This window comes from Harpia harpyja, chromosome 4 (genome assembly GCF_026419915.1).
Source record: "Harpia harpyja isolate bHarHar1 chromosome 4, bHarHar1 primary haplotype, whole genome shotgun sequence".
Classification (NCBI taxonomy): Eukaryota; Metazoa; Chordata; class Aves; order Accipitriformes; family Accipitridae; genus Harpia; species Harpia harpyja.
Genome location: NC_068943.1, coordinates 57,199,845 through 57,224,869, shown reverse-complemented (window position 1 = coordinate 57,224,869; position 25,025 = coordinate 57,199,845). Strand labels below are relative to the sequence as shown.

The 25,025-nt window shown below is 42.1% G+C and overlaps 1 protein-coding gene across 2 annotated transcripts; it reads left to right on the top strand.

Moving 5' to 3' along the window:
• The first annotated feature begins 1,013 nt into the window (after positions 1-1,013).
• PLEK (pleckstrin) lies at positions 1,014-23,671 on the top strand. Of its 2 annotated transcripts, XM_052784151.1 has the most exons (11): positions 1,033-1,265; positions 2,397-2,581; positions 2,893-3,061; positions 6,760-6,915; positions 13,080-13,261; positions 14,513-14,604; positions 15,348-15,532; positions 17,185-17,289; positions 19,581-19,664; positions 20,844-20,913; positions 21,790-23,671. In XM_052784151.1, exons 3-11 carry the CDS (start codon positions 3,014-3,016, stop codon positions 21,927-21,929), a joined length of 1,062 nt encoding a protein of 353 aa, XP_052640111.1. In that variant the 5' UTR covers positions 1,033-1,265; positions 2,397-2,581; positions 2,893-3,013; the 3' UTR covers positions 21,930-23,671. The 2 variants fall into 2 exon arrangements, with proteins under 2 accessions (XP_052640112.1, XP_052640111.1); XM_052784152.1 differs by lacking the exon at positions 6,760-6,915 and having other exon boundaries at positions 1,014-1,265.
• The last annotated feature ends 1,354 nt before the right edge of the window (positions 23,672-25,025 follow it).

Genomic DNA, 25,025 nt, shown 5'->3' with positions numbered 1-25,025 from the left:
CCCTCTGTGGAGAGCTGGAAGAAATACAGCTCTTCCTCTCTTATGCCTGGTGCTGCTCTTTAGGAATGGCTGCACAAAGAAGATGTGCTTCAGCAGTCTAGGCTGTCCCTCACACTTGCCATGGCCACTGTATGATTAAGGACCATTTTGCTTCACATGAATGATTTAGCTGATCAGCCCATTTCTGCCTGGGGGAAGCTGAAGTGCTGATTCCCCTGTGGTGATCTGTCATAAATGAAAGCAAGCCTTAGTGTTAAAAGAAAAGGATTGTTCCAGACACATAAGGTAGAAGGGCAGAAGGAGTAGCTGAGCTTTGAAGATGAAATAGAAACAATATAGATAAGTGTTATAGAAATAGTTGCTTCCAGCTAATATTGGATGGAGGTAATTTTATGCTTTGACACTGAGTTGCTTAAGTAGCTAATGTTAAATTGTGGAGTCATTGGCTTGGTGCCACTGTGTCTAAAATCACATTTCACACCTCCAAGGGCTTTTCATGCAGGTAAATGAGAAACTGAGCTTTTGTGAAATTGTGGAGTCAGCATCCTTTTCTGTTCACATTAAACCACTTTTTAGTATAAGGTCATATAGATATTCTATTGAAGAGGATCTGTCCTTGGACATTTTATATCATCAATTTATCGTGCAGGGCCCTGTCATCCTGACTCAGCACAAACACTGAACCAGCAGGAACAGGCGAGCAGGAAAACCTGCTCAGAGGCTGCCTGCGAGGAGGAAAATGCTGGCAGATTTCTTTGTCTTTGTTCCCCATAACCCTTCCAGCTGTGGAAAGGGTTTCCTTTCCTCAGGTCTGAGGGGCAGCAAGGTAGAGACAGAAGGAAGAGCTAACTGTGAGCCACTTCTTGTTCTCTAATGCTTACCCCCGGCTCTGTAGCGTTATGGCCTCAAACCAGCTAATAAAGGGATAGTTTGGCTACCAGCCATACAGTGAAAGGTATTTAATCTGAGTTGTGGTTGTCTATGACCTGTATTTTTGTGTTATCCAATCACAGGAAAAAAAAAAAAAAGTGTGCCTTTTCCCAAAGATGGAACCACTGGAGTGAAAGGGAAGAGAAGGAAATATTCACCTTCTTAAAGAAAAAGGAATTACTGACCAAAAAAGACATTATACAGGAAGAATCTCCTGAGTCCATCATTTTAAGGCTTATGGGAAATGAAAGGAGCCTTAACAGAAATATAACTCAGAAACTCAGATCATCTCAACTCTGGAATGCATCTTCAATTCATTCCAGGCCCTGGGACTGGTAGGCAGATTCTTTATTGTAGATGTGACACAAAGCTTTTTGCTCACTTTTTAGTGATAAAATATTACTTTTAGCTCTGTTCCCAAAGAGCATGAAGCTTTTATTAGCTATGTGTGAGTTTCTGTCCCTCTAATAATTTTAGAATCTGTTGGCTGATGTCAAGTACACTTGACAGCCAGAGAATTGGAAAGCATATATTGAATGTTTGATTTGCAAACTGCCTAATGGATGATCGGCTTGGTCAGCAACTAGGGCCTTTAATAGCAATTAGATCCTCACAACAGCATGATTTACGTGGGCGAAGGAACAATGTACTGAGACTGTAGGATCTACAGAAACAAGACCTGAACAACCTAATGATGCATAAATTCATCGTCACAAAAAGGTATGCTTTGGGCAGAATGTGCTGCGAAGTGTATAGCCTGAGATTGCTGGTACAAACAGGTGCTCTGCCTGAAGATGAGACTGGAGGGGTCATTTAAGCAGCAGCTAGTTGAGAAAGGTCTGGAAAGGAAAATCTCAGTTCAGTGAAGAGAAACATTCAGCAGTTGGGATAGTGAAGCACTAATACAGGTAACCAAGGAAGGAGTGGAGTCTCATCTGTGGCAGAACCACTAAATAGCCATCAGTGAGGAATGGCTAGAGAAAGTCTTTGAGGGCTCTTCTAACCTTCTGATCCTCTATCACAGACCTTGTCAGACTTCTGTGTACTTCTGAGTAAAGGCTGAGACAGAGGGAGTCAAATGGAGAGCAGGAATGTCTGCAGAAAAAGTCCCTGTTTGGGGATCTTTACAAGCAGCAGAGGTGACAGATGGAGTAATCCTGGGCTCAACACTTATCTCAACAGGCTCAGCTGTAAAAGTGACTTGGAGTCTTGTGCATGGGAGAATGCTCTTGGCAATGCAGCAGCCTCCTTATTGCCTCCCATATACCACCACCCTTCCTTCTGTATGGGGAAGAGGGATTGTGGCTCTGGTATATACCAACTTTTGGAAAATTACAGTTTTGCCTTATCTTTTACCAAATATAGCCAAATGAGCTCTGCAGCAAGTAAAAGATGCTCGTAGAAAGTGACATTCTGCAGTGCTTTATGTAAAGTGCTGGTCTAATCCATTTATGCTTATTTGACAGGTAACCTTTTTGGGAGGCTTCAGCACCAAACCCCAAAACCTGATGAAGTCCGATAAACAAATTTCTTGTATCAGCAGAGGGTGCATCGTCATTAACCAAGTGAGGGCCCTCCGGCTCGCTGCCAGACCCTACGCGCTCACCCACTGGGCGTCAGACTTCAAAGACGGGATGAAGTGACAGAACCAGTGAGTTGGAAACCTGGCTGTGAGATCCCTTTGGCACGCACCGAGCAGCAACACAGCATGCCACCCTGTTTGTTGTTTTGCTAGAGTTCATGTATTTGCAAAATGGGCCTGATTTCTTGGGATTGGGCAGTAAAATGCTTTTTTTAATCTCCCAGGTCACTGTCATCAAGGCTGGCCGTATTTGGTACAGTTGAGCCTTTTGTCAGGCTGTTGCCTGTTCTGTCAGAGGCAAATTATAAATACACATGTGCTTCTGCGTTTCCCTATCTCTCACTCTGTAAGAGGAAATGGGCTTGTTTTCATGTGATTAGCAGGCAGAGGAACTTGTGAAAGTGACGCAGCTGTACTGTAAAAACGCCAGCCCACGGACTTTGCTGCCAGAGGAACTTAACTGCCAGCGCTGATAGACCTGAGAGCAGGATTGCCTCAGACATGGAGCGAGAACCGATGCGCATAAGGGAGGGCTACTTGGTTAAGAAGGTAAGTGGGCAGTTTTGGACGGAGTGGAGGAGGAAGCTAACTCTGAAGAGGTTGGGGAGATGTAGGGAAACATACTTTGGTTTCAGTTATTAAAACAAGGATCGTTTTTTCCAAAAAGAAAGGGCAAATGAACAGAATTCCTTGAGCAGTAAAACAATGTGGTGTTAGCGATTATAGAGGTACTTGTTAGCAGTTATATCTTGTCAGAATACTACAAAAGACGTTTTGCACATATCTCAGATGTACCTTTGGATCAAAAGATTTGTATTTTTATGAAGGAACCTAATGCCCTTAATGGAAGCTTGGCAAAATAGGTAACAGCTTGAAATGGCCACAGCCTACTTGATTGCACTTAATCTCCGAGTTAAACATCAAGGAAGCATAGTGAGATTAAAGAGGTCTGATCACCTTAGCCTAGAGACAATGCTTGGGGCCACAGGCACTTCCCTTCTTTGGGAAGGCAGTCGCTGCTCCACAGCAACCTCTGCTCTGGAGCCTTTTGTGGTAAAGCCCATAGGATAAAGCCTTGACTTCCATTTAAATCTATAGTGACATCAGTCTGGCTTAAAGCAGCCTAACTAAACAGTGTCAGTCCTAGAGCAAGAGAAGAGCTCTCTCCTGTGGTATCTCTGCTCATCAAAATGAGAATTTCACTCACTAGAACAGCTGGCTGGAGGGATCTCTAATCTGGGACCAGTGTTGTGAAGAGGCCACTCCTCAGTCTTACTTCCACTGACACTGAAAGGAAGTAAGTTCATAAAGTAATTGCAAAGCTGCAGTGATGCTGTCATGAGGAAGGAGAGCGCCAAATTCGTGCTGTGTAGATTGCAGATATCTAGTTCCAATGGCCTGATATATAGAGAAGTGGCTCATGATCTATATTCCTCCATGACAGGGGAATGGCTGGAAACTTAGGCACTGGGACAATCCCAAACTGTGTGCCCAGCTGGGTATGCCAGGAAAAAGATGCATACAGATGTGCCAGTGTCAGTGCCTCACATTCCTATAGGTGCTGGTTCCCCCAAAAGTCTCTCTGTGCAGGTACTACTAAAGTTGCTGCTCGGTGCTGCTGCAATGGCAACAGGGAAGTGGAAATTGTGCCCGTTTCCTAGAACAGCCTCATAGATGGCTCTGTCCTTGCAGAAGTGAGCTTATGCTGGTGGTGAGGAGCAGCAGTATGCTAGAGGAAGGGCTGGAGGGAAAAAGGAGCAGAAGATACAGATCAGACGAGTACCGGCTGTTTGATACATCAGTGAGGGTGCTGTGCGTTCTACAACCAGAGCTTCCAGCAAGAACGAGCGTGCTTCTGATTAACCTTACCTGCTAATTATGTACTCTCCTCCTCTCCTTTATGCCTGTAAAGTGAAACCAAGGATTTGACCTCCCAAAGGAGTCATCCATGCAGCCACAGCTCTCTTTGCAGAGAGTGAAGGCCATTTGTCACTGACTTTCTCCTCTTGATATTTACATTAGGCTGGGGAACAGTGTTGTGCTTGGGGATCAGTGCTTTAACTGGGACAATGTGACCTCCAGCAAATGTGGGTTCAGACTTCAGCGTTGATTTAGGTCAGCTTAAACCTCTGTATATTTTGGGGACTTTGTGTCATCTTCTGAGCATAAGAAACAGCTAATTTTTTAATCTTATAGTGCTGTAGATCTTGTAAAAAGAAGTTGTTCTACCAAAGGGAATTTGTTTGTGTTTTTAAAGTGGCTAATGATTTCAGGGAGCAATTCATTGAACATCCGTCTGTGTCTGCAGTCTTTGGAGTAGGTGTGACAATTTGATTTTTAGTCCAGGAAGATAAAATCCAGCATCCTGCTTGCTTGTCTTTCATGAGATGTTTTAGATGAGAACAATGTGACCGTGTTTGGGTTTGCTGGTGGTGTGGATCTGAGACTGCCAGTCTAACACTGCTCTGTGGTGGCTTCCATTGGCAGAACATGACAGAGTCTCGTCTTCAGGAATTACTGGACTTGTCTGTTTATGAGCAGAAGTACTATAACCTGTGGTAAACCCACAAACAAAAGGAAATTGCAACAGTTCTTGTCTTGGCTCATCATCTGAATTGATTTCTTAGCAGAAAAGCAACCAATATGTCAATTTGGCCTCTCAGAAAATGGTAAATTCTTATGGCTTATTAAAAAAACCAACCCAGAATCAAAAGAAAACAGCAGTCAACCCATATGTGGTACCGAGATGAGACTTTTTTTAGTTTCCTGTTTAGCTAGAGAACCCCCAGGGCAGTGACTTTCCTTCAGAAGGTACCATTCATTTGTGGGGCACCTTCTGCTTCCAGTGAGGGCTGCAGAGGCTGGAAGCAGGTCCTACTCTTAATAAGATCTCGGCTGACGGTTTTCCCTCCCCACCCTGTAATTGAACATAAGGTCTGATTCAGAGTGCAAAAGGCCTTTGTTGGAAGGTAGGGCAGCAAAAAAGGATGTGACAGACAAAGGTTTCATTTGGAGAATAAGAACAAAAGACTCGGCATGTTTCTGTCCCATTTGCTTCTGCAGAAATACAAAATGCAAGTGTAACTAACTCTGTCCAGCTCTTAGGTTTAACAAATCAAAACAAGCCATCTGCACAGCACAAAGGTGTCTGCTTTGCTTCTGTCTGCAGCTTTAGCACTGCTCAGCCACCATGGTCTGAGGAGGACAGGGATGCTGTGGATGGAGTTGTAGGATGGGGAGGATAAATTTACGTCTCTCTTTGTAACAGAAAGAGCAAGGGAAGTTAATATTTTTGAAGAATGGCCTCTGATTTGAGGACCACAAATGTTGGTTGTACTTTGGTAACTCTTCAGAGGAGCTGTTGGTATTCAGCATATCTAAATGTTCATTTGGCTGAGCAGTAAAGTCACTTGGGTATCTGGGATTGTGACCACTTTTGAAGCTGGTTGCAGGCAGGACGAGAGAGGCCATCTAACTAGAGTGCTACAGTCTTAGTAGTTCTAGTGGTTAATCGTGCTGAACACGGAGAGACAGCTTGTTCCTCTCTAAGTCCCTGAGAGTTTTGCTGTGTGTTTCACTGTATGTAGGATCTGGCCCTATCTTTTTCTCTGTATGTCTTACATCTAACAGCTGTGTTTCAGGAATAGGAAGTAAAAGCTTTAAAAGATGAAATGAAGCACCTCAATTCCTCAACACAGCAGTTGGAGATCTGCAGCCTCAGGCCCTTAAACTGTTCATTACTCTTACACTTTGTTCTTATATGTCTAGAAATCCTCTGAGATGTGTGCTTTCTTATCAGAGAGCCAAGCCTCAGTGACTGACTGTATTGTAGCATCAAGTCCTAAATACAGCACAGGATGCCCAACTTAATGAGGCAGTCCTAATGTGCCAGTTCACATCCAGAAATTTTGAGGATTATTCATAATATTGCCACTATGTCATCTTGAAGACACCGGTTGGGACTAACTGATACTGAAGAGAAACACCTGCTGGGGCAGGCAATGCGATTTTGGAAAAACTCATGGCTGGGGTGACTACAAGGGGAAATTAATGGTGGTCAGAAGAATAACAACAATGGTTTTTAACTGCATAGTAAGATGGGTGTGGTTGTGGTATGTTCCCGTTGAGACACTAACTATAGCTATTTTAGTGTCAGTCAGACACTCCCTGGAAGGTCATATCTTCAGTGGGTATCATGTGAAGAGTGATTTATTGAACATAATATACATGGTGATTTACTGATGCAGGGCAGCATGTTTAATACCTGGAAGCCGATGTGGGTTGTGCTTTTAGAAGATGGAATTGAATTCTACAAGCGGAAGGCTGACAACAGCCCCAAAGGGATGGTCCCACTAAAAGGAAGCTCTATTAACAGCCCATGCCATGATTTTGGCAAAAGAATGGTAAGTACCATTATTTTAAAATAACAATTATTGACAGTATACTTATACTCCTGGAGGCACTGAAGGGGCACAAGGGTGGTGGTTACAAATTCCTTGCACTTATCCTAGTGGCGACTCTCGCTTGCCTTAGAAAGTCACAAGCAGGCTTAGACTTGTGTCATGTTTGAAAGGTGTGACTGCTCAGGAAAAATTCAGGGTACTTCAAGAGGAGCAATTCAGAAAGTGATTTTTTTTCTTTTTTCCTTTTTTTTTTTTTTTTTAAGTCTCAGTCTGTCAGAGAGCAGAGCCAAATTATATTGTTGTGAGGACACTTAGCAGCTGAATGGTGCAACTCCTGTATTAAATATAAATCCAGCTGCCACAGAATAAAGATGTGGGAAGCTATTTCATGAGCAGTGGAAGCATTCATTTACTGCCACAGAGCAACAACTGGCTTGCTCAGACAGGAAGGAGATAAATGCTGTGACACAAATGCCCACATAAAGCTGTAATTCCAAACCTTTTTATTACCATTTGGTAACTACCCAATGCCACACACTTCACATTCATGCAATCTGTATTAATTGCATACTGTATGTTTCTTGTAGGGCTTTTGCAAGTGACTAAGAGTCACATCTACACTCAGAGCAAGCGAGCAAAAAGCAAAACTGATTTAGAGAAAGTAGTTCAAATGTTGCCTACACATTTGGGATCTCTAAGGTCGAGGGTAGAAAGTGCACAGACTGAGGTCCCAATTCCCGGTGAAATGCACAGATCACTATATTCACAAATTCAGAGTCTTATTTGACAGAAAATAAGATACAGGAAGGTAAATGTACAAGCATACTTATTTTGTTATAAGGTTCCTGAAAAATAGTTGTTGGTAAAACAGCATTTCTAGTATGAGCAAAGAATCATATCTTTAGTCAGTCATTTGTTATTTCAGCAGCTCAGTTGCATCAAATAGGCATTATACCCCCCCAGGAATTCCTCTGACAAAGGGCTCCCCCAGAATCTGGAAGATTTTCCAATTACAGTTCAAAGAAATTTACTGCAAGGATGCCTGACTAAAGAGAGAAGTCTCTGAGAGCGTTGGAACAGAAAGAAAGTGTGAGAGAGTGCATGAGAGAGTAAGCTTCACTTTCTCATACGAGTAAAGTGGGGAGAATTATATCTGTCCTTAGGTTTTGTGGCAAGGGGAGTCAGGGTCCCTGGTGTCAGGTTTGGACCTGCTGGCTTTCCTTTTTCCTTCCTTTCTTCTTTTCTTTCTTCTACTTCTTTCTTTCTTGTATTTTTCTTTTTTTTTTTCTTTCTTTGTGTAGACCCCATATTTATATATAAAAAAAAGTTGATTCTTACGGAGTCTTTTTAGACTTACATCTGTTAAGAAAAAGGGGGTCTTAACTTAAAAGCTCTCTTTGAGGCAGTACAATAAAAGGATGGGGCAGAGAATAAAGATTGCTGTTAACCCTGTGCTGAATTAAAGAAGTTGTAGATGGCTGCTTCTCCTGGGAACAAAAAATTTTAGAGGACCATTACCTTGGAAATCCCACCCAGAGCAGGTTCATCAAGAGCTACCTGCTTCCTAGCTCTCTCTAGGTACTGGGAGTTGTCCATAGAAGGAGACTGTATTATCACGCTTGGAAGGAGAATTGCACAATCATGCATTCCCACCTGTCATGGTTTAACCCCAGCCAGTAACTAGGCACCACACAGCTGCTCACTCACTTCCCCCCTACCCAGTGGGATGGGGGAGAGAATCGTGGAAAAAAAAGCAAAACTGGTGGGTTGAGATAAAGACAGTTTAATAGGAGAGAAAGGAAGAAAATAATAATGATAATAAAAAAAGAATTGGAATATACAATGGTGCACAATGCAATTGCTCACCATTTGCCGACTGATGCCCAGTTAGTTCCTGAGCACTGATCCACCCCACCCCCCAGCCCCAGCCAACTGCCCACAGTTTATATACTGGGCACAACATCACCTGGTATGGAATACCCCTTTGGCCAGTTTGGGTCAGCTGTCCTGGCTGTGTCCCCTCCCAACTTCTTGTGCCCCTCCAGCCTTCTTGCTGGCTGGGCGTGAGAAGCTGAAAAATGATTGACTTAGTCTAAACACTACTTAGCAACAACTGAAAACATCAGTGTGTTATCAACATTCTTCTCATACTGAATCCAAGACATAACACTATGCCAACTACTAGAAAGAAAATTACTCCAGCTGGAACCAGAACACCACCCCATGTCCATCATAGATTTTTTGATCCCTGAGCTGGCAAGGGTGATTGTCCAACTGATTCAAAAGGGTTTGAGATTGACCGCTGGTCAAGCCCGTTTACTCTTCTTTATTGCTAACAGCTCCTGCCTGAGACACCCTTGGGCATGGCTGGGCAAACCTTACTGCTTAACCCCTGCAGCTTCAGATCTGACCTTCTGCTTCAGCCAGCATGGCTGTGTGTCAGTGCATTGCCTGGGCGCCCGCTGGGAGCTCTTTGTTACAGCACTTGGCTTTACATCTTTTGCAAACCATAAATAATAAAGGTGAAGCATAATTGCATCTAGGAACTAGAGCATGGAGCAGGAACATTAAATAACCAAATAAAGGAACAGAAATAAGTATATCTGCACACATTTGGTTCTATTTCTGCTGATTTGAAATCATGTTCCTACATTATCTAATTAACAAGCCTCAGCACAGCACTCCTTACTCTATACATGAGGTATAATGCATGGGGAGAAGGGTACTATGTTCAAGAGTATCACAGATCCTACATTATAATGGTAGGAATTAAGTTTTTCTCACAAAGCATTCCTTTTCAAACAGTTTTGTGGATTTTTTTTGTTTGTTTTTTTTTAACTCCCACAGAGGCACTGACATCAGTATTGGTCTATAGTAGTTGTTTGGGAATGTCAGGAACAGTAACACATTTAACAATAATGAAAAAATAATTCGCCAGCGTATGTGCGTTCTACAAAACAGGCAGAGAGGTCTGAACCCCTACCTGAAAGGGGGTTGTAGTGAGGAGGGTGTTGGTCTCTTCTGACAGGTGTCTGGAGATAGGACAAGAGGAAATGGCCTCAAGTTGAGGCAAGGGAGATTTAGGTTAGATATTAGGAAAAATTTTTTTACTGAGAGGGTTGTCAAACATTGGAATGGGCTGCCCAGGGAAGCGGTTGAGTCACCATCCCTGGAGGTATTCAAAAAGCGAGTGGATAGGGTACTCCAGGGCATGGTTTAGGGGGCGTGGTTAATGGTTGGACTTGATGATCTTGAAGGTCTTTTCCAACCGAAATGATTCTATGATTCTATGATTCTAAGTATCTGATGTCTGCTGAAGGCAGAGTGAGAGAGATCCTTACCTGCCCTAAGGGTTGCTTGAGAATGTACCAGTTTGCAGAAGATGCATTACATCTGTATCAAAGGGTGATGAAGTCTTTGAGGATCGTTCCTTTGACTGCAATGAATTTTACATTTCGCTTCATTTCACATTATGAGTTTACATAATGAGTTTTACATTATGGTTCATTTTAGTTGCTGGGGCCTTTTCTGAGGGAGAATACAGATAAAAGGAAGGATCTCAGACCTGGGGGTTGAGGCACCCAAAACACCTTTTCATAAGTAAAATCTGATGCAGAGTTTGCTGAAGTCAGTGGAAGCAATCCGAACAACATCAGCAGGTGTTGGAGCATATCCTCCTTATTGAGTTGGTGAGATCAAGCCCATAGACCAACAGCCCTGGAGACTTATTTTCTCTTAAAATTTGCACTGTTCAGTCAAAACTGCAACATGCTCATTCATATGAGCAATGCCATCACTGGGATTGTTCTTACAAGCAGTTACTGCCCAATATGATTAAACCTAAATTTCTACATGTATTCCTTGAAAATGTAGTATGTTGATTTTTGTATCTTACATTTTACAGCTTTACTATACTGCTGAATCCAATGCCTCTGCATTCCATCCTGCCTTCTCATTGGTTATGTGCCAAAACATACAGTTCTTCCTCTTACGGGAATTATTCTGATTCTTAGTGGTTTGCATACATTTACTTCATATGGCTAGAAATGAAAGTATATTTTTAGCACAGGAGTTCTGTACGGTGAAAATTAGGTCAGTTTTAAGTCCAGTCTCACTCATTTGAGCCCAGTTTCGAGCAGGAACTATTGAGCCATGAGCAGACTTTTATATTCATCTGGTTAGATTTCAGCTTTTTGAATTGGCTTGTGTATCTGCATCAGGCGTAGCTTGAAACCTCAGAGCTCATCACCAACACACGTTGTTTACTAAATCAATTGTAAAAAGCAGGTGCTGAGGGGAAAAGAAGCAATCTTGGATTTGTTAAACAGAGATATAGCCTGTTCAATAGAGGCTGCAACTGCATATTTTGAGATTATATTTCAAAACGCATTTACCACTGTTCGCTGTTCTTGATCTGAAGTTTGATCATTCTTAATGTGATGTTAATTTTGCTACACTTGTGCTTTCTCTGTTTTCCCTCTGGCTTTCCTGTGGATAGTATTATCATGTATGGTTGCTCATAGTCAGATTCATTTGTCCTAACTTAAACTATCTAAAGTGTTGTTGTTTAGTTCAGTCTAATGGTTTAATTTTCTCAAAGGCACAAACAGATACGCATCATCAGAGGGAGACTTAGTCACTTCTAGGATTGGACACTCAACCTCTTCACCAATTTCAGAGGAAGCCTGGATGTCTAGCTTAGTAGCCTAGCTTTCTGAAAGCTAAAGTTAAGAGAAAGCTTTCCCAGTCTCCTCTGTGTACTGGAAATGAAAACTCTTCTTTAGGATTTCACTGTACGATGCTTCTCAGCTCTTCGACTTCAAGAATGCTGATTTTTCCTTTGGTAAAAGCTTGCTTTAATGCTTTGATATTTCATTCTGCTAATCTGGTGTGTTAGCATGACTCTTGGATATTGGGATTTGGAGAGATCTGTCTGTTTGCTTTTCCTATGCACCGTACATTGATTTTCAGGATGTAGCTCTTTACTGCATGATAGAAAAGGTGGGTGTTGCTGGAAATATGAACAGTGTCAGATAAGAAGTGGTAACTTTTCTGTCTGAAATGGGTTTTTGAGGACCCAATGCTTTGTAAGTTTGAAATCTGTCTTCCATGAAAGTCAGCAGGACTTCTGCACAATTTTAGGGTGTCAATCTGGAAGATGCATATTAGGGATGTTCAGAAATGTGCCATTTACAAATGCAGGCTTCAGTAGACTCATTCAGTGTTTTGATTTCGTTGCTGTAGATTCACCACTCTCTGTTCTTTGACAATATTTTCTACTTTACTTGCCCTCATAAAGCCATGCTGTTTGCTTGCTGATTAGCCTGTCATTTTTACATGCCTGCTGAGTCAGGACCTGTTGTATTTATTCTAATACAACTACGGAACAAATTACAGTTCCACTTACGGGGAACTATATTTTAGAGGAAGTGGAAACCCTCTTGACTGAGTAATTAGATCCAGGTTTTCCACCCAAAAGATCACTGGATGAAAATGAGATCAAACAATGTGAACTTTGTGGGGTTTTTTCAGGTAGGTGTTATTTTTTCTGCTTAGAACTACCTTTAAAAGACCTTTTCTCATTTTGGGGAAATACAGTCTTTCCATTGTTGCTGATGTGTTTACATAGGAGATGATCATAAGGTGTAGCCAAGGGTTGGATGTATCATCTCCCTACCAAGCTAGGTTTGCTAGGCTGCAAATGTGTTCAGCTACTATCCAATGTGACTGTGACCTTTTCTCCCCTTGTGAATCAGTAGCTGAGCAACATGATGTGTTTGTTTTTTTTTTTTCCTCCTTCAGGCTGACCACATGTCTATAAACATTAAGATGAATTTACACCCACTGTAAGCCTGCAGGGGCTGGGCACTTCAGCCTTTCAGCTGTGTTGAACTCCCCAGCAAAAGTTAAAATCAGCAGCTGTATCAGTGCCACTCACCGTGGCTGTACTGACAATGTCAGGATTGCTCAGAGGGAAATAACAAAAGGAGTCAGTTATCTGCACTGCCTGTTCATGTACTTCTTCAGAGTTTTTTAACTGTGGCTCTAAGGCACTTTCCGTAGTCCCTTAGGCACAGGTGGGCTGTATGTGGTGGTGGTACTAGGTTAATCATGCCCAACTGGCTATTCCAAAGTAACTTTTAATAAAATATTTATCATTCCAGTTTGTCTTCAAGCTCACTGCAGCCAAGCAGCAGGACCACTTTTTTCAAGCTGCCTACCTGGAGGAGAGAGATGCCTGGGTACGGGATATCAAGAAAGCAATTCATTGCATAGATGGAGGCCAAAGGTTTGCCAGAAAATCCACAAGAAGGTCTATCAGACTGCCTGAAACAATCAACCTGAGGTTTGTTCTCATAGGTCTGCTCCCTCATTTACTTCCATCCACAGGCAGTGTGCGAGATATGTAAGCTCAGTCTGGAAGAACTATGAGCATGTCTGCCCATGCTACCTCTCTGGTTTTCCTCAGAGTCCCTTCTGCATGTCATAGCAGTTTCAGAGCATACAATGTGGCAGAAATGAGCTAGCAATCAGAACTGGGAAAATAATTTTTAATACATCATCTTTTACCAAAACATGCTTATTTATCAAAGGATTTTGCTGATAAGGAGATTTCTGAGCACACTGCAGTGCAAAAGGAGACCCCAGCCAAAGTGTGATTCTTCCAGCAGAGGCATTTTTATACAATATATAATTTATTGCAAAAATATTTTAAACCTTTTGTTTGCTTTTCAGAGAAACACTGATGTTAGCCTAGTTTTTGGATAGTGAGGGGAGAGTGGTGCCTGTCAGAGAACTTGGAACTAGCAAAGGGGGAAGAAGAAATAAAGGGCACACACAGGAAGCCATCTGTTTGTCAGTACTTAAAAAGAATCAGGGACAACTTATTTTTTGCTTTTGAGCAGTAAATACGAAGATACAAATGAGCCTGCAGTGCTCCTTAGAGGACAGTAAAACTGCATAGGGCCAAGATCCAACTAAATCTGACTTCAGAGGTTTCAGCAGAGGATCACCCTGACTAACAGGCCAAAGGACTTAGCCTGTGACATTTAATATTCGTCCTTCTTGTCATTCCAGAGCTCCAAGGAATTAGAGTTCTGAGCAAGTGAAAAGCGGGTGGGAGGAAGGAAGTCAGACTGGGGTCACTGAGGTTACCTGGGGCCTCTGAGAGCATACAGGCTTGGAGATGTCACAGTTATAGATTTTCTGCTCAGCCAAGGACCTTTGGGGGAATGTAGCAAAGCAGTGAGCTCCCCTATCAGCGCCGAGGCTGTGGGGCCCTGTGAAGGTGCCTCAGCAGTGGGTGTTCCTCTCTTCACACTACAGTCACCACAAGTTGTTCCATTCTCAAAATACGGGGGTGTGGTGAGCCATTTGTGCACTCCCCACTCTGCTCCTGCAGCTGTGACAGTGATGTAGTGAGGCCTTTAGGCTTTGCAACGTAAATTTTTCAGGAGATTAAACTAAGCCATGCTATAGTTCTGCAGAGATCAATATGCCAGCAAAACATGAAGACCCTGTGAATGACAATGATATTGTACGAACTAGCTAAAGCTTTTTATTTGCTAACAGTTTCTGTGGTTCTTTTTATGCACAGTGCTTTGTACCTCTCCATGAAAGATCCTGAAAAGGGAATAAAGGAGTTGAAACTGGAAAAAGATAAAAAAGTGTTCAATCACTGCTTTACAGGTAAGGAGCTCTTGTCCTTCTTTTCCATACGATAAAGGGAGCACAGGGCCAAGAGGCTAAAGATAGATAAAACAGCTCTAAGCTCTGCAGAGCACAGAGAAGTTTGAGAAGAAAACCTGGCAGATGTTTTCCTGACCAACGCAGGAGGTGCTCAAAAGATGAAGCTTGAAAAAGTGTTCAGTTATGGCCATGGTAAGCAAGAGAGGAGGAAGAAATTTAACCAGTGCCAGAAAGATGGAAGTAGATCTTTGTAGAAAGTTGCATGAAACACTTAACTCCAGTAGAATTATTCCTTTCTGAATTTTTCATCAACAAACTGTATCACATTGTAATTCCTGTCCTGCTCCAAGTCAAATCTGGGGTGCTGGAGTTGGAAGTCACCCTGTTTTGACAGCACTGTGTCAGTAACATAGCAGCCTGGAAGACTGCTTTCTCCAGGCTTGGCTGTCCTTCATACTGCCCCAATCCCTGTCCCTTCCCAGTTCAGTCCTCCATCCCCTCCCAGCTCTCTTCTCCCTCAGGTACAGTGTACAGGAGTTGTACTGGCCCCTGCCATCAGTCAGATCAGCTGTGCCTCACTGGATGACCCAGGCACCTTTCCAGATTAGCTCTCTGTGTTGTCACTAAGAACATCTTTCAGGAGATTGATGAATAGATGGAGTAGGCTTGTCGCCTGTGGATTTTTAAGCTTCTTCGTGTCTGTCTTCATTTGTGGCTGATACTGTTTGTTCCTTTGTAACCAGGCACCTGTGTGATTGACTGGCTGGTGTCCAGCAACTCCATCCGAAATCGCAAAGAAGGTCTCATGCTTGCCTCCTCGCTCTTGAGTGAAGGCTACCTACAGCCTGCAGGGGATACGTCCAAGGCTGCTGCCGAGGGCCTGTCAGACACCCCCTTCTTAGATCTCAGCGATGCTTACTATTACTTTGTGAGTGTTGTATTCTGTTTCTTTTTTTATTGTTTCAGACTTACTGATGCTCTGCTTTTCTCAGGCTTCTTGTCAGGCTTCTTAAGTCCTGGAGGAAAGATTGTACAGAAATGGAGAGATCCATGTTAATTGTCATTCTCTACATGATACTCAGAATGAACTGGCTCACTTTAATATTTGTAGGCAGGACATTTTTTTCTGGCACTCTTCTAAGTATGAACTGAGTGCTGAGATCAAGGTGGGTTCTTTTTAAGTTAGACTTTGCTCCTGGTAATTTTAGCAGTGACCAGAATTTAGCCATCAGTTTTCCTGATGATTCAGTGGAAAGGAGGAGAGTAATTCATTATCATGGGGTTTCTCAGAGTGGCACAAGCTACAAACCCATTTTTGGGCAAAGCCATCAAATCTGACTCAGCACATGTGTGCACATAGCTTGCCTGTGAGCGAAGAAGCAGAAGTTTTTAATATCCCCCAGTAACACCTGTCCTGGGTAGCTCACCCAATCTTTTCAATTTATTGCTTCATATTCTGTAGATTGATTTGAAGAACTTGCAATATCACGATCACAGTCAAATACTGTTTTAAAAATGTTTGGCTTATGAACTTACACTAATAAAAAAGTATGCCTTCTGTTAAGTAAAAATGCTTGAATATTACAATTCTGTTTATATTTACCACATAGAATCACTTGACTTCAGCAAAATAACTCTCCCATTACTTCATTTGTTTTCCTAGAATGTGTCTGTGGTAGGGAGACTACCTGTGCAGCAATGGAAGTAGAGATACTGCTGGTGAAGGCAGCCTTGTGGCCATCTCAGCTCCTGGCTACCTGGACACTTCTAGCAGCCCATGTGCACTCTGTTCACTTTCAGCTTGTTTCTAGTTTGATTCAATACCAATGTGGTGTGAGGAGATCACAGCAGGTCGATGTCTGACTTGGTGTCATACAAGTAGGCACCACAGATGTTTACTCAGAGCCATACGAATGGTTACCTACATTTACATCATTTGAATAATGTAAGGTTTCAGTAAGTAGCATCACAATTTATCTGGTGTGGAATGGATGTGATGCATGGATCCTGAGACAGCCTGTGCTCAGTGCACACATCACAACATCACAGCTATAGAAAATTGCAAATTTCAAAAACTAGGGGCAGTTCTTGTGGTTGGAGAAGACAGCCTAGATGGAGTATTTCTTCTTCCCAAATTCTCAATGGTTGTGATGGATGGCGGAAGAGGAAGGGTGTGTTGTAGCAGGGATGGCCAGCCTGGAGTGTATTGGCTGTGCTGGCATTGCTTCATATGAACTGCTGCGTGTGCATTGAAAAACATGTGACATCATGGGATTGAGGCAGCCTGTCCATCATGGAGGAAATATGACACCCAGGATCATGGAGAATGGAGGCACTGACATATACACAGATGCTCCAGCTCTCTTCAGATGCCCTGAGACCCATTGGTGTATTCCTGCTTCACACTGAAATGCTTCCATGATGACTTGGAGAGCTCTTCAACTTCACTGGGAGATTTTTCCAGTAAAAGAGTTGATTTTTTGGGTGGCAAAAAACAGAGTGGAGGGAAGCCAGATTTGTATGTGTACATAAACATGCAGCAGCTGTGTAACTTATGGATTTTCTCTTGTGGTCATGCAGCCAGACAGTGGGTTTTTCTGCGAGGGAAATTCTAGTGATGATGATGTGGTCCTGAAAGAAGAATTCAGAGGCATAGTAGTCAAACAAGGATGTTTGCTGAAACAGGTCAGTATTGCACATGTTCCATCCTGTCACTGGGATGATGTTGCATGGATACAAGATTACTCTTTTACACCTAAAAGCTTTAGAGAAGAGAGAAACTAGCCTATGCCATCTCCACACTTGACAGGTTTCTTCTCTGTCCCTCTTGCCTTTGCAGAAAGAACGTTTGCTGTAGCATGGCAGCAGAGCTTTTGCCCAATGTTGCAAGGTTTATTGCTCTTATTACGAAATAAGACAGTTTATAGTTTTAATTAGGAAAGAGTGCTAAAGCAGGAGATGCAACAAGTCATTGGTACAATGCAGAACTGAACTGGTAAAAAGGCTGCCAATCCAGTGTCCCTTTGGACACACAACTGGATTCAGTTGCCACTTTTCACAGGCTTTTTTAGCATACCTGAGCAAAGCAGTCCTTTCAGTCACTAATGCTTGATCCTGTCCCATCCATAAGATGGAACATAACTGTATACCTTCCTTTCCAGCAAAACTTTAAGCAATACGGTGAACGTCATGGTAAAATCCTTACTTTCTGAGGCCACTACAGACAGGTAGTCGTGAACTGAAGGCAACACCAGGATTCTTCAATGAATAGAATAGTTCAGTTTGAAGGGACCTACAACAATCATTTAGTCCAACTGCCTTACCACTTCAGGGCTGACCAAAGGTTAAAGCATATTATTAAGGGCATTGTCCAAATGCCTCTTAAACACTGACAGACATGGGGCATTGACCACCTCTCTAGGAAGCCTGTTCCAGTGTTTGATAGCTCGCTTTGTAAAGAAATGCTTCCTAATATCAAGTCTGAACTTCCACTGTTAAAATATTCCTTGGGAGCCTAAGAACTTTTTGGTGGTGCTCACTTGTCTCTTGCTTAATCAGATAACTCAAAAGCAATGGAAGAAATTGGATATGGGTGTTGCTGCTAACTTTTACCCTGTCACATTCACCTCTGCCTAGTTAGTAAGAGCTTTCTTGCAAACAGCGTAGTTAATTGAGAAACTATTATTTTGAAATGCCGAGAGGAAGTGATTCATGACAGTCTTCCACCGGTGTTAGTCTGGATTTGGTCACCCTCAGTGAGTTGTGGATCATTGCTTGGAAGTGTCACTGCTTCTGCTGAGAATGCCTGTTTCCAAGACTGAAATGATGGGTGGGGAAAATCTAGATGTGCTAAAAACAATGAGGCATTGTCGTGGTTTAACCCCAGCCAGCAACTAACCATACAGCCGCTCATTCACTTCCCCCCTACCCAGTGGGATGGGGGAGAGAATCAGAAGGAAAAAGGTAAAACTCATGGGTTGAGATAACAGTTTAATAGAACAGAAAGGAAGAAACTAATAATGATAATAACAACAATAATAAAATGACAATAATAATAAAAGGATTGCAATATACAAAACAAGTGATGCACAATGCAATTGCTCACCATTTGCCGACTGATGCCCAGTTAGTTCCCAAGCAGCCATCCCCCCCAGACCAACTACCCCCATCTTACATACTGGGCATGACGTCACCTGGTATGGAATACCCTTCTAGCCAGTTTGGGTCAGCTGTCCTGGCTGTGTCCCCTTCCAACTTCTTGTGCCCCTCCAGCCTTCTTGCTGGCTGGGCATGAGAAGCTGAAAAATGATTGACTTACACTGATGTTGCTAAGCAGTGTTTAGACTATTATCAACATTCTTCTCATACTGAATCCAAGACATAACACTATACCAGCTACTAGAAAGAAAATTAACTCTATCCCAGCCAAAACCAGGACAGGCATCTATATCCATATCAGAAGGTGGTGTTATTTCTGCTTGAGATTCTCAGCCACAAATCCTCTCCAGGGTGGTTGAGCCAGATAAGCCTTTTTTGTTGTTGTTGTTGTTGTTGTTGTTGTTGTCTTTGCAGGGAGAGAAGAACCTTCAGCTCGTTCTTGCCAATAGTTCAAGGTACCTTCCTGCAAGACATTTTGCAGCCATGTTTTCTGGCAAACATTTAAGCCCAGTTCTCACAGACCTCATGTGAGTGTCATAGCTACCAGACTATGAGATGTGTTTAGGGGAATCTCCCATGTTGAAGCTGTTCTACTTTGTACAAAAATAAAAAGAGAAAACAGTGTGGTAGCCCAGTTGTGCAAAACAGTGGGATGCAGAAAGCCCAGATTCAAGTCCTGCTCCAGTGAATATTTCCTGTCCAAAATACAAATCTTTTTCCCTTTTGTATTTGTATGTTCTCTCATGTGTGGGTAAGCTGACTGTGAGCACCTGCAGGCAAAGCAGTTCATAACATTCCTGGTTTTTGAATTTTCCTAGGGACATCGGAGGAAGAACTGGAAAGTGAGAAAGTTTGTTTTAAGAGAGGACCCTGCTTATCTTCACTACTATGATCCTGCTGGAGTAAGAGACATTTGGTCAACTTTGGTTTATTTCCCTGTTTGTTTTAAAGCTGCCTTCCTGCAGAAATATTTGAATGGAGTATTTGCATGGGAATGTGTGATGAGGAAGACCAAGCAGGACAGTGGGGCTGTTTGTGATTGTGCTGCCTGGCCACCTTCTGGAAAAGCAGAGGGGAGGATGGTTTCTGGGGTTGCCAAGTCAGACCTGGGAACAGGCAGCACTGAACTGTGCTCTCACCTCTAATCTGTGATTAATTAGAATTAATGTGTGCTCTCACTTGATTAAAATGAACTAGGTCATAAGCTCAAATGAACATAATACAGTAATTTTGCAGTTTATAATTGAGGTATTTTCTGTGTCAGGCTGAGACATGGTGTTCCATTTCTTATGTCATTCTAACAGGCCAAACCCTGCCCTAAGAAAGGAAAGGGCATTGTCACTGAAAAAACCTGCCCCACAAAAGCTGGCATTCAGGTAGATTGAGCCCACAGGTTTTATTTCATCCTGCATTGCTGCAGGAGCAGTGCCGTTGTGTTGTGGGTTACAGGTGCTTTAAGCCGTGCCTGTGCCCCTTGGCAGGGGCAGCCTAGACACTAGAATCAACACTGAGGAGTTTTTGACCTCCCTATTCCCAACTTGCCTTTCCCGCTCCTGCCTTCCACTCCCAAAGGGCTGAGCTGTGTCAGCTTATAGGGACTGCTTCTTTCAGGCTTATGCCAACAAAAATGCATCTTCACCCCTTCTTTGCCTATCGCAGTCCTGAAGTGCACAAGAAGCCAAATTGTAAATAAGGGTATAGCTGCTCCTGCTGCTTGGTAAGACTACTTCTAAGATCTACTCTTTTTCTAATTAATCTTTTGTTTCTATTCACTGTGACATCAAAGGAAAAGTTATAGTTGGCACAAGGCTTATATTCTTGTACCTTTGTTCAGGACATGCTAAATACTCTGCAGATACTGAATTCCAAATCCCAAAAAGAGATTTCCTATTTATTTGCATGTCTTCCACCTACCACACATGCCACCTTCCATGTCACACACAGACTGAGGATCCCCTGGTTTCCCAGGTGACATACGAAGTCAGCAAATGTTTTTCTTTCCATTCTGGAGCTGTAGCAGATATAACATGTGAATAGTTTCAGAAGTATTGTATTTCATTTTGATTTCATGTCCTTGCCAGGGAGAAGAACCACTAGGAGCAATTCACTTGAGAGGCTGCGTGGTGACAGCAGTGGAAGATATGCCAGACTGTAAGGAACCATATTGAATGAGTTGTGTAATAAGTTTTTGGTACATTCTTTCAATCTGCCTGAAATCACAAGTTGTTTTTATTCAAAAGCAATCTATGTGCAATGATTCAGTAATTCTTCCAGTAACTAGTCTCTCTATTGCTGGAGAAGGATACTGGTAAAGGTAGCAACAGGGAATCTTGTGTTTTGTCAGTTGTTTAGAGAAGACTTGTCAAAAGGATGACACCACCCCTATGTTAGGATAACTGGCCTTAGACAAAGTAAGCTGAGTTTGCTCTTTTTAGTTGATGAATTTGGGATGGAAGCTTTATGTTAGAAATGGTTATGCCAACAAATTATTACTGTTCACATTCTGTTCCCTCCCAAAACTAGAAGTTGTGGGAACAGCAATGGTTAAGCGTTGCTGTGAGGAACAAGAAACACTCATTCCATGCATTCTCCTCTCCACGGGAGAGGCAGACTATCATACCCAGCAAGAAAGTCTGTTGGCATCTCAGCATTTTTGTAGGCTGTGCTGGCAGATATGAAAAGAACCGGAGACTCTGGATGTGACATAAACTTAAATGTCTTGGTTTTGTAGCTGGCAAGGCACAGGAGGGTTTGGGGAATATGACCTGTCTGCAGGATTGGAGATCATTCCATGATTGGAGATCAATTAACCAGAGACTCCTGAAGGTGAAATGTGCAGAATTCATGGGTTGTTTCTCCAAGAGAGAGACCTTTCTCATGGACCTAATCTTGCAATCTGTTTGCAAAGGCCTGATCAGGCACAGCTGTAGAAAGGAAGGAAATCCCCTTATAGTGTGTAAACGAAGAAACATTGTAAATACAAGTTTTTATTCTCTTAGAGATGACTTCCTTATTTCTTCGCTGTAGCCAAGAAGTATGATGTTGACAACATCCTCTTTGAAATCATCACAGCAAATGAAATCCACTATTACTTGCAAGCAGCCTCATCTGCAGAGCGTACAGAGTGGATCAAAGCAATTCAGGCAGTTGCTAGGACTGGAAAATGAAGATGATCTGCCAGCGAGAAGACAGACAACTGAAATTTGTTACTCAAAACAAAACAGAAATTTTAGCATTTCACTGAGAGAAAACAGGATCATCCAGAAAGATGTCCTAAGGCTTCTAGGTTGGGGGTGAGGGTGGGTAGTAAGTTTCAATACTATAGTGGGCACTAACAAACTAACATTCTTCCACTTGTGTTATGGTAATATTTTACTAAATTATAGCACAGAAAATGCCATATTAGTGTGTGCTGCTTAGAGTAATTGGTCTACCTTGGGAAGGTTGTACCTTACACCTTTCCCTGCTGCCACAGCTGATAGCAAGAATTTCACCATTAACAGGGGACAGAGTCATGTCACTGACTACAAGTGAGGAGCTCAACCCGTCACCTACCATTCAGCCTGTGTTGTGTTTCAGTATCTTCAGATACTTCAAAGTCTTCCCAAGACAAACTTTACACTTTCTTCTTTACCAGATCTTTTTACTGCTTGTTCACCTATACAAGTAATGCCACAGATTTAAGGAAAGAAATGAACTCACTTGGAAACCTGATCCACTCCTTTATAATCCTTCAGTGTTAAGGAAGGGAAGAATGCAGACAGCTATGGAAACACCACACGGAAAGCAAGTACAACTCAGTGACAGTGGTATTAGGAAAAGTCTCTTCCCACAGTATTTCAAACACAAAGCAATCTCAGTTCAACTTCTTTATCACCTGATTTTGACCTTTGCTAAATTTCTCCACAAAAATCTGCTCTAGGACCATTGTTTCCCTTCATTTAGGTCTCCAAAGCAGTTGCTAGGGTGTCATACACTGCTGATTTGACCTGTATTTTAATTAAGAATCTTACAGGAGAAGGAAAAGGATCCATGGGTTACTTACTTGAACTACTGCTTTGAAGTGGTTTTGTTTAGGTTTTTCTTTTTTAACCTCCAGCAATATACTCAGTCCTTGGTTCTATGCCTTACTAATATAAGAGAAACTTTATGCTTGCTGTAACTGAAATAAACATTATTATTTGACAGGATCAGTTTACCTGATCAATCCTTATACTTTTGGCTGACTGTATGTATCAAACTTCTAAGTCTTAAACTTTAAGCAGGAGTTGAAAGTCAAGTTAATGTCAGATTCTGCATGTAGACTGTTCTGGATGGAGACTGATGTTTCTGAGTGCTAGTAAACTTCAAAACTTTTAGAACTCTGTTTGTAGATCTAATAAGGTACCTTATTCTTAAGAATTCTTATTCAGATCTCTTCAGTCTAAAAATAAATCTGGAGCTAAAGCTTCTTTTCAATTCTGCTTAATTATACCTATATCTGAGCTAATGAACATGAAGGTCTTTTGCCTTAGTATTGCTTATCACAAAGAAAACACAGCCTTGCAGGGGCAACAGGCTGGCAGACACTGCATCGTCAGGCCCATTTAAGACATCCAGAGGAAATCAGCTTCTGGCAGGCATTTCCTGTATCTCACGCAAGTTGACAGGATTGCTGAAGCCTGGTCTGTCATTCTGAGGAAGGAAGATTCATGGCAAAAAGATACCCTGTTTGCTCAGCCTGCTTTCTTGGTAATTGCTTTGTGGTTGCTGCTTATTTTTGCCTTCAGACCTCACTAACCCAAAAATACCCTATGGCATAGGAAAATAGAAAACCACCCCGCAGAACCAAACAACAGAAACTTGCCCAGCTTAGCAAAGGAGGGATGCAACTGCTAATTTTTAATAAAACTAAAAAGTTTTACCAGTCTTTGACCTTGTTATTTTTCCCTGTGCCCAGTCAAGGGTACAGCTGCCCACCTATGAACAGTATTTTCTCTGGTATATGGTGCTAGTCAGTGTATTTGTGGAAGAGCTCTGATGTTTGTACCTGTTTGACTGTATCAATAGGGTCTCTAACCTTATAGGTAGTTCTTTTGAAGATAGATCACAAGTGTTTGTAGGTGTGTCTACATCTTGGTGGAAATGGAAGATTGGAATAGCATATCTGATGCCACCCTACCTACATTTCCTGCTATAAATGCTTTCATTTGCCTGAGACTGGTTCTGGGAGTGACTCCAAACTGTTCTTCCTTTTAGTAAGGTTCTCATGCGTTTCTTGACATCAATAATTAGCTCTGCATTCCAGGGTGAATGTGCTGTAGTCCATTTTCAGACAAGGCCTGGCAAGAAAAACAATACATTTCACAGACCTTTCTCTCTGATAAGCTCTTCACAAGGGATGAATTGAGGACCAGGGTTATTATGGGGCTAGTTTTCACAGACATTTGGTTTCCTAACTCATGGCAGTCCTTTTGAAAATCAAAGTAGGTACCTGAATGCCACAGCAGTCTGACCATAGGAACTGTGCGTGAGATGATGACAATTGTCACAACCCTTGAACTTAGGCAGGAAAATCATTAAGGACAGAGCTACTAGAGTTGAGACAAGGTGGCGAGGACTATTGTAACAGACGTCTGTATATGAGAAACTAAGAAGGTTAGTTTTGTATCATTACAATTTCTAGAGATACTAAATAGATCTTGTCTAACGGAATTCTGTATTAAAAAGCTGCTACAAATCTATCATAGAGGATCATATCATTCAGGATCATATCATGTATCCTGAATATTAGCACAAGAGAAGAGAGAGCAGGCCTAGGACAAGGAACTACTAATTGAAAGAGGAAAAATAGAAGAGCAGACCTTCATGTGCCATGCTTTCTCCATCTGTTTTCACCCTCTAACTATTTAAATCACACTTCTTCTATACACTCAGCAATTACTACATCAGCATCAGTTCCTTTTTTCCTTATAACATGAATTAGTCTTTTTTCATAGACTAAAGGACAGCAAAATAAACCATTGTAGATCAGGACTATATTTATAGTCTTCAATTACCGTAAGACTTGTATGATATAATCTACTATAAAGATCCTCTTAGGTTTGTGTTTGACTTGCCACATCTTACATTGAGCAGTTTTCCCTCCCCTGGAACGCTGCCTACGTGCTTACTACAGTCAGGTTTTCAGGAATGTTTATTAACCATGCACCCATAAAAACATCCATGTAGACATGGAGCTCCTTCTTCCATGGTTTAAAAGAAAACAGGACAAAGCAAACCAC

Bases quoted from the DNA above. Each gene is read 5' to 3' on its own strand.
- PLEK (XM_052784151.1), top strand. From the start codon at position 3,014: ATGGAGCGAGAACCGATGCGCATAAGGGAGGGCTACTTGGTTAAGAAG. The intron at 17,290-19,580 runs GTCAGTATTGCA...GAATTTTCCTAG, and splicing joins AAGGATGTTTGCTGAAACAG to GGACATCGGAGGAAGAACTG. The intron at 19,665-20,843 runs GTAAGAGACATT...TGTCCTTGCCAG, and splicing joins ACTACTATGATCCTGCTGGA to GGAGAAGAACCACTAGGAGC.